Source organism: Falco punctatus (genome assembly GCF_963210335.1).
Source record: "Falco punctatus genome assembly, chromosome: 6".
NCBI lineage: Eukaryota > Metazoa > Chordata > Aves > Falconiformes > Falconidae > Falco > Falco punctatus.
This window is the reverse complement of record NC_137585.1, coordinates 42972021-42981409: the sequence shown is the minus strand read 5'-3', so window position 1 is coordinate 42981409 and position 9389 is coordinate 42972021. Positions and strand designations below refer to the sequence as shown.

Genomic DNA, 9389 nt, shown 5'->3' with positions numbered 1-9389 from the left:
GGCGGCCGTCCCGGGGCTGGCGCCGGTGCCAGCGCCCGCGGAGGGGAGGGGAGGGGAGGGCGGCGCCGCGCCCCCTCACCTGCCCCCGCCGCCCCCGCCCGCCGCGCCGCGGCTGCCGCTTGTTTGCACTCGGCTTATCCGGAGCGGAAATTCCTTTCCGTTTTTGTGAATGACAAACTCATTAACGATTCATCAACACAACCTGTTCCAGCCGGCCCGTCGCCGCGGCAACAGCCCCTTCCGCGCGCCCCCATTGGCTGCGCCGGAGCATGTATCCATTGAGGCGTCCCGCGGTTGTACCCATTGAGGAGCCGCCGGGCTGCGCGGGGCCGCGGCCGCGGGGCGCGGGTGGCGGCGGGCGGGGAGCGGCGAGCGGCAGCGGCGGCGCCGCCGCGGTGTTTCCGCGCTGAGCGGGGCAGCCCCGCTCGGCGGCACGTTAATTGGATTTCATTCACTCGCGGTGGAGGAAAAGCCTCAGGGCTCGGGCTGCTGCGGCGATTAGGCAGGTTCATTCAGGGATTCATTGACAAAAAAAAAAAAAAGGAGAGAGGAGACCGGGCAGGCTGGCTGCGCGCGCGTGGCGCGAGCAGGCACACGCGCGCGCGCGCACACACTCACTCACACTCGCACACGCACGCCGGGGCCGGGGCTGCTTCTCCCTCCCCGTGACTCCACCGCCGCCCGGCGTGGGGGAGGCGGCGCGGGGGGGCTGCGTGATTCATTTTCCTGGGGCGGAGGGAGATAAGTTGTGTGGAGTTGGAGGGGTGCAGCCCGCCGCCGCGCCAGCCGCATGCCTCTGTGAGAGAGAGGGGCGCTTCCAGAGCACGCTCCGCTCCCCCCGTCCTTCCTCATGCTAGATACGTTCAGACCCGTCCCTTTCGCGTCGGAAATGGCGATTAGTAAATCCGTGGCGTGGCTGAACGAGCAGCTGGAGATGGGCAACGACCGGCTGCTGCTGATGGACTGTCGGCCGCAGGAGTTGTACGAGTCGTCCCACATCGAGTCGGCCATCAACGTGGCCATCCCCGGCATCATGCTGCGGCGGCTGCAGAAGGGCAACCTGCCCCTGCGGTCCCTCGTCGCCAGCAGCGAGGAGGACCGGGAGCGCTTCGCCCGCCGGTGCGGCACCGACACGGTGGTGCTGTACGACGAGCACAGCCGCGACTGGAACGAGAACACGGGCGGCGAGTCCGTGCTGGGGCTGCTCCTCAAGCGCCTCAAAGACGAAGGCTGCAAGGCGTTTTATCTGGAAGGTGAGAAGGGCTGCCGGGGTTGGGGGAGAGGTCCCTGCCTGCCGGGGGGGCCGGAGCTGTGGCTGGCGGGGCGGCGAGCCCCGCGGCTCGGCGGTGCGGCTCTGTGCCCGGGGAAGGGGGGGGTGGCGGGTGGTGGGGGTGTCTGCAGCGTCCCCCGGGCATTGCACGCTGACACTCGGGGAGGACAGCATCCTGGGCAGGGGGCTTTTCTCACGGCCCTCTCCCTCCGCAGCATCCCTGTCCTCGCTTTGTTTAAAGAGACCTCGAGGGCTGGGATCGCTGTAGCGGCGCGGGGAACACGGGGCTAACGGGGATCCCGGCGTGAGGCGGGGAGGGCAGGAGGCACTGCCGCCGAGGCATCTCTTCGGAGGTCCCCGCAGGGAGACGCGGCACAGAGCTTTAATCTTGACTGTGCTGAGCCCTCCGCCGCAGCGGGCGGATTTTACCTCCTTTAGGTTAGTCCGTCTGCATGAGAGTGCGATGTGACATTATTATTTTTTTTCTTTTTCCCGGGGCTCGAGGGGTGGGAAGCGGATGCCCCTTTGCAGACAGGGCTGTACCAGGGAAGTATGCCGGCTTGCCATCTTATATCAGGTTGCCTTCCCCCCGCCTCCCTCCTTTGCTTTTCTTCCCAGGTGGTTTCAGCAAGTTCCAGGCCGAGTTTGCCCTGCACTGCGAAACTAACCTAGACAGTTCGTGTAGCAGCAGCTCTCCTCCTTTGCCGGTCCTGGGCTTGGGAGGCCTCCGAATCAGTTCCGATTCCTCATCAGACATTGAATCTGACATTGACAGAGACCCCAACAGTGCCACCGACTCCGATGGCAGCCCTCTCTCCAACAACCAGCCTTCCTTCCCGGTGGAGATTTTACCCTACCTCTACTTAGGCTGTGCCAAGGACTCCACTAACCTGGACGTTTTAGAAGAGTTTGGCATTAAATACATCTTGAATGTTACCCCCAACCTGCCTAATCTCTTTGAAAACGCCGGCGAATTCAAGTACAAACAGATCCCAATCTCTGACCACTGGAGCCAAAATCTGTCTCAGTTCTTTCCTGAGGCCATCTCCTTTATAGGTGAGATTCGGGTATTTGCTAACAGCTGTATGTCAAGCGGCAGAACTCAGTTTCTGCCGCAGAATTCAGATTTCGGGCTGGCGAGCAGCGGCAGCAGTGTTGCTGGCGGTCTCTGGGGCATGCCCCGCTCTCCGGTTTTAAAGCCGGCCTAAGTCGGGGGGCGGGGGGGCTGTTTGGGAGGTTATTGAGGAGCCCGGTGAATTGTAAGCGACGTTTGCAGGTTGCAAACGCCTGTCTGGGTTGGCTGGCTGGGGGATTCCTCCCCGAGCCGTTTGCTGGAGCTGGGGAGTGAGCGATGCACGGGGTGGGGGATCTGTTTAAATCTTTTCCCGGCGGGGCAGGGAGGGGGGTAAATGAGCAAATGAGCCCCGTGTCGATGGCTTATTCGTTCTTTTCTTGGTGGTGGTGGTTGGTGTGCTTTTGTTTTTTTGGGGTTTTTTTTGCTTCTTGAGGCTACTGAAGAGCAGTATAATAAAAAGAAACTATCTGGGAAGCTAACTTTAGCTTTTAAATACAAGTTATTCATAGGCAGCATCCCTGGCAAATGTATAGTCAGAGCTTTAATTAAATCTCGTGGTAATAATGATATACCTCTCGGGCTCCGTGCCTCGGTTAGCCAGCCCTTAGACATTATCCGTCAGCTTTGGAAACGCGTCCCCTTGGGCTCAAGGAGTTCTGGTTAAAATCTGCACTCTCCTTCGTTTCGGGGAGGACTGAAATCGCCCCATCGGGGTGCGGTGGGGTCGGCATCACATTATCTGTTGGGAAGCTGTGCTGTAATCCAGTTGAGTGATACCGGTAATAGTGGAGAATGTAGGTAATCTGAGCCCAGCAGGAAGAAATGTGGGCTGGAAGCCACAAAGAAACTAATCTCCAGGCATTGTAATGCATTTCCTATTACAAAGGAACCCATTTTCAACCAATGTTGACATCCTGTTCCTCCTAATGGGCTGTCCCCTGTGACTTCCCTCATTCTTTTAAAATGCCTGAATACCTCCATTGTTAGCTGCACAACAGTTGGAGAATAATTTAATAGACCTTTGCAGTCTGCTGGTCTGTATAAAAGGCATTCAGTGACATATTGCAGGATTTCCATGCCGGGGCAAGGGGACTGGAAGAATTTAAGGCAAATCTCCAGGCGAAAGCGTGTCCTTTAAAACTGACTTTTAAACCAGTGTCATGCAGCATATCCTACTCCCTTTGTCTCGTTCTTAGTTTTCTCGGGTCTTGAACTCAGGTACATATATGTAGGGGAGTGGATTCTTCTCTTGTCCTGGTTTTAAGCTGGTGAAGTTAACTCTTGCATTGCACTGCTGGCCACTGGGATCAGAATCGTCCTTTCTTCCTGCTTTACACTAACCTCATTTGTGTTGAGAGATCAGTTACCAACCCCCAGTCTTATGTGTCCTTCTCTGCCTCTTTGTACAGATGAAGCACGGGGGAAGAACTGCGGTGTCCTGGTGCATTGCTTAGCAGGGATCAGCCGCTCGGTCACGGTGACAGTGGCCTACCTCATGCAGAAGCTCAACTTGTCTATGAACGATGCCTATGATATTGTAAAGATGAAGAAGTCCAACATTTCACCCAACTTCAACTTCATGGGTCAGCTGCTGGACTTCGAGCGGACTCTGGGGCTGAGTAGCCCCTGTGACAATCGAGTGCCGAACCAGCAGTTGTACTTCACCACCCCTTCCAACCAGAACGTCTTCCAGGTGGATTCCCTGCAGTCCACGTGAGCTCCCACCACCTCCCTTCTCCTGTCCATTTCATGGGATCACTCCTCAATGGTTTCTCTTTGGCAGTGATACAGAAAACGCAGCTTTCTCTTTTTCTGGCCTCTGCTACCAAAAAGCAGCTGCCAGGGCAGGCTAGGAAAGGTTACACGGTATGGAATCAGCTATTGCGAAGGGAGGGAACATGGTGAGCTCTCTGGGAAGGACCACAGTGACCAGGCAGCAGGTGGACAGCACACGCTCATCCCTGCTTGCACAGTGGCTTGGGTCCGAGGACTTGCAGGGGGGTAGGGGAAGGCTGGACAGGCTGAGCACGTGTTCTCTAGACTGGAACTGTCCTGCTTCCTTCTCTGCTTTTGGATCTGTGACACACATCTTTGTCTTCAGTGAAGACTGGTTATTTTTGTTTGTTTGTTTGTTTTAATTTAGAGGAGCCAAAGAAAGATTTCAGCTTAGTGTATTTGGAGTACTTGTTTGCCGGGAGCTTGGTAGTATTCTACTTGATCAATGTAAATACTTAATCTTAAATTGATTTGCGATTTTTTTTGAATTCACATGTATTCAAGAAATCAATCCAAGGGACGCTTGTGTTTTTGTTCTCTTCATAAATTCTGCTTTATTTGTTTGGGTTTTTTTTGTTTTGTTTTTTAAATTGCAAAGAGTATATTTGCAGCATGCTTAATTTTGTTGTTCAACTGAAGCAAGCTTTCCATGAGGGAGAAATGGCAATGGTGAGAAGTTTGCAAATTATGTTTTGTGAGCAAGTACAGTCTTTTTTTTCATATATCTTTCTCTTCCTTGTGGTGATTTTTTTTTCTCACTCTCTTGATGTAGTTTCCACATGATATATATATATTTTTTAAATTAAATTAATTTTTTGCCTTACCTTTTGTAAATAGATCATCTGGGAGGAGGTTTGTCTTTGAATGCGAAAGATTTTTTGATCACTTTTTAAAACTTTCAGATGTGCTAAACAGTGCATTACCTCTGTACAAATTCTTCAGGGAGCTTCACCTCAAATGCAATATTTTGCGTCCTTTTTTTTTGTATAAAACTGGAAGTATGTGCGAGCATTTGTACCTGTGTGTACGCACAGGGAACCTGCACATGGTTGCCAATAAGGGAGAGTCTAATTCACGGTGTAAAAGTTTTAAGATGGAATTTATTATAAGAATGTAAAACCTTAAATTATTAATAAATAAATAACTATTTTTGGCTATTGAGAACCTGGCTGGTTTATTCCCCCTTTCCCTTCCGTGTGGGTGTGGTTAATTGCACATACACATATGGTTATGTTTAAAAGTAATGATTGCTTTCAATAGTTTTTGTACAGCCCCTAAGACAATAAAGCTTTGATTTCCCCTTTGGTCCACTGGTGCCTAAATGAATAAACAGTGTATGTGCTGGATTCTTGTCTTGCTTTGGTGAAGGGAATGCTTTTGAAGGCCTTTAGGTTAATTGCAAAATATTCCAGCATCCCTCTGCTACCCCAGGGAAGCACCTGACCCTAGGGCATAAGGATTTTTTGTCCACTCTATTACAGGTGCCAGGAGATGGGTTCACACTCTCCTTATCTGTCTGGCAGGAATTCATTTTACAGAGATCCATCAGCATTCTGTAGCCTGTAATTTATTTTTTTTTCCTTTCCACTTGCTTTTCAGCCATGCTGCAGGTGAAGGCAGGGAGGAAAAGTTTCTATATATCCTTAGTCACCTCATTTCCTCTTTGGACCCTTCAAGTAGCCCTGTTTCTGTAGAAGGAAAAAGGGGGATTGCAAAACTTCCTGCTGCAACTTATTTTCATTAACATCCTTCCCGATGAGAAGTGGCCCAAGGTAGGGTGGTGCCAAAATGTGCGTGCAGTACCACGCTGATGGGCTGATGTTGCAGCTGGGGCTGTCGGCTGGGGTTCTGCAGAACTCCTGGCACCCAGAGCACGTTTCAAGTAATTTTAGAAACTGCAAGTGTGTGAAATGAAAAGCAAACAAAAACATGGGAAAAAAGTGAGTCAGTGTCTCATGCAGTAGTGGCCTAGATTGAGTGCATAAACTGTGAAAGTAGAAGTGGGTTGTAGTTAAACTTGGCTTGTGCTAATCCAGTTTTGAACGGTTTCCGCTCTTGGCATTCCCTGTGCTGCTCTGTTCAAAGTGGAGATTTGCAAGCAGCTCTAGCAATTTCCTGTCCAGCTGCAGCTCAAGTGACTCCCTTGGTTTTTTTCTTTTTTTTTCTTTTTTTTTTTTTTTTATGTGGTCTGCGGATAATTTTAGCCAGTTTCCTCTTTGTGGATTATTAATCTGCTTTCCTTGTAGAACCTACGTAGCTGTGTCCCTACTGTTCTGCTGAAGTCAACAGATGGCCTCCCCGCCACTTCCTCTCATTTCGCTGTGGGTTTGTTGTCAGGCCACTTCTGAAATTAATAGTGTTTTCTGGCCGGCTGCCACAGGCCATTACCACAAAGGGGAAGTAACACATCTGAATAGCAGGAAGCCGGGCAGGGTCACAGCGTGAACTGAACCTGTTGAGCGCAATTGGGCCTCTCCTGTTCAGCAAGTGTAGGGCTCGTCCTCCCTCCCCCTTTTTTAATACGCCTTGCCCGGAGAAAGGGCTGGAGCCAAATGCCTCAGCTGTTTGCACCAGGCAAATATTTCCAGCTGAATGAATTGCAAATGTTAATTGTGACTGGGTGCCCGTCAAGGTGAGGAGGTAAAGAGCAGCATGCAGCCATGTAGCCTAGGGGAGGAGGGCCTTGGCTTTCTCTGTGAGCTGCTTTGAAAAGTTAGTGCTCACAAGGGCTTCCTGCTTCCTTCCTGCTTCACTGAATGACTAACACCAAGTGGGTATTTCTGCAATTCATCATTTTTCAGGACAAGCAAGCAAGACAAGCTTTGCTCACTTAAACACACACATACAGCAAAGTCGGGCAAAAAACTTGTTCCAGATTTTTTCCTCAAAGCAAGGCCGGACCAGGGCTGTTAGTCAGAAACCTTGGCTGAACTTGAACCAGCACTGGGGTGAGAACAACTTTGGTCACAGGCAAACCCAAACCGGAGCTGGAGCCAAACCAAAACCTGGTTCGACCTCTGATTTTGCTGGGGGTGCTCACGCTCACTCACGTGCCGGCTCTTAATTACAATTGGTTTGGAGGGAAAAGCAGCGAGAGCTCTTGCCAACAAAGTTCACACCCACCACACACACCCCCTGCCCCAGGCTCCTGGGTAACCCTGCCCCAGCATGGCGAAGGGAGCAGCTCATGCTATGTGAGAACCTGCCAGCTTTTCTGAGCGGGCTCTGCTTGCTCCTGCAGCCTTTCTCTGTCCCTCCCACCCCTCCACCCCCCAGCACTTGTTTCAAAATAACTTGCTTCCTCTTTCTCCTCCCGCATTTCAGTCCTTGCTGTGATGGGGCAGAGGTCTCGGGCTTCTGGGGGGTTTGGCAGCTATTGCGGTTCCTCAGCTGGTAAAGTAATTTGTAAAGGGAAGAATAAATCCTTTGTGTCTGTAGGGACAGGCCTGATGTGTACAGGGGAAAGGGGGGTGGGGTGGGGAATATCGCCCCTTTGCAGCTAAAAAGTTCAGAACCTGCTTCATATTACAATGTAGGAGTGTGAGGCACTGAATTCCTTCAGAAGCTATGGAGATACTAGGAAGGAAAACTGTACCCTCAGGAGTGATCAGAGCTTTCTCATGTGACCTATCTGTGCCTTTAACACAAAGGGTGTAATTGTGTCCCAGGACACCCATGTCCCCTTTGCTCTGGTAAGGCCAAGGTTCCCCTCAGTGTTTGGGTGCACATTAGCACTTTGCTTTCCATTTTCTGCGCAATAACGTGTAGTTCATTGTGCTGTTCCCCTTCTTGCATTTCCTCTTTCCCACTCACACCCTTTCAAACCACTCTATGGCCACCTTCAAAATATCTTCCAGCTCCTTCTGGTTTTTGTGGTTGTTGTAGCCATTGTTTTCTCTTTCTCTGTCCTGCTTCTTGACCCTTTTTAATGCTGCTCTTCCCACTGTGCCTTCTGTAGTTCCACAGATCTTTACTTAAGCTCCATGGTCCTTCCTTACTTCTCTTTCATTTTCTTACTCTCTCTTTTCCCCGTTACCCTCTTGCTGTTTGTCTCATGTTTCCTAAATCAGCTCCATTTTCTCCCAGCCTTAAGCCTCCCTGCTTCTCTTTGTTTTCACGGTGGAAAACAGGATGAGTCTCATGGGCTTGGTCAGTTGTACATGAGCTGTAGGAAAGGTGTATATGAGCAAGAAGTAAGTAAATACTACTGCTGTCCTCTTGCCACTTGTAGCAGATGACTTTATTTCCCATCTCCATTCCCTGTTGCTGTGTAGATTTGGCTCCACATGGCTTCCCAGGGTCCTCTGTATATAGCACCCAGCACTCTGCTGCTGCTAACAGGGAAGGCGGGCGTGAGGAAGGAGCCTTTCCTCGGGCCCACCCAGCATCACGGGGCACTGACTCCCCTCTGAGGAGTGGGGATTGGTGTGGAAAGCAGGGAGAGACCAAAAACGTGGCTGCCAAAGGTGGCTCTGCTAGAAAAACTGAAGCAAGGCTTAACAGTCATATGTCTGGAGAGCATTTCTTCAGCTTCTCTGAAAAGCTTATCCAAAAATCTTTCCCTGTTGAAAAGCATGATGACACTTCATTCAGAGCTCCAGGAAAAACAATTGCATGTGAGCATTCAAACAAGGCAACAGCTTAGGCCCCCTCTCCACACCGCTATAAATCACTAGAAGCTTTGCCTGAGTGAAGATCGTGGAACAAATTGCTAAGCTCAGTTCAGTGGGCCCCCTAGACATCGTGTGTGCATGCTCAGCATTGCTCAGTTACCCCAGGTACACAAGTATGGGGCCAGACCCCTCCATCACACAGCAGCGCATGTGAGTGACTCCTGGGACTCCAGCAAGATGCTGCATTCAAGGTGGCTGAGTTTGCTCCAAACACCTCATAGCTGAAGGGAAATAAAGGCTACCCGCTAGTGTTTTCTCATGGTGTGTGGTGACATTGGGGTATATGAACTCTGCCTTTCCCCCCGCCCCCTGCCCCCCGCCCCCAACAGCCAGAAATGGGTACTGCTGCATCATGTGTCTCCTTTCTTCATTGCCAAATTTGAGAGCTAAGCATGTGCTATAACTTGGTAAATAGCACAGGCAGAAAGCTGGTATGGGACCTGCTCTCTTTTGAGTGAAGTGCTTGTCTCTGTAAGGAAAGGAAAAAAGCGTGTTAGATGCTTTCTGTTGTTTGTTATCATAGGCATCTGCAAGCGCTGAGGGAATTTTTGAGTGCTCACAGCCATAGCTTTTCCTCATAAGGCAAAGATGAAGG

General features: G+C 50.9%; 1 protein-coding gene across 1 annotated transcript; it reads left to right on the top strand.

Annotated features, from left to right (window-relative positions):
• The first annotated feature begins 201 nt into the window (after positions 1-201).
• DUSP6 (dual specificity phosphatase 6) lies at positions 202-5285 on the top strand. The gene is made up of 3 exons (XM_080390968.1): positions 202-1253; positions 1889-2326; positions 3755-5285. Exons 1-3 carry the CDS (start codon positions 851-853, stop codon positions 4060-4062), a joined length of 1149 nt encoding a protein of 382 aa, XP_080247094.1. The 5' UTR covers positions 202-850; the 3' UTR covers positions 4063-5285.
• The last annotated feature ends 4104 nt before the right edge of the window (positions 5286-9389 follow it).

Excerpts from the sequence above, each read along its gene's own strand:
- DUSP6 (XM_080390968.1), top strand. The coding sequence starts at position 851 with ATGCTAGATACGTTCAGACCCGTCCCTTTCGCGTCGGAAATGGCGATT. Across the intron at positions 1,254-1,888 it reads CAAGGCGTTTTATCTGGAAG|GTGGTTTCAGCAAGTTCCAG; the intron begins GTGAGAAGGGCT and ends TTTTCTTCCCAG. Across the intron at positions 2,327-3,754 it reads TGAGGCCATCTCCTTTATAG|ATGAAGCACGGGGGAAGAAC; the intron begins GTGAGATTCGGG and ends CTCTTTGTACAG.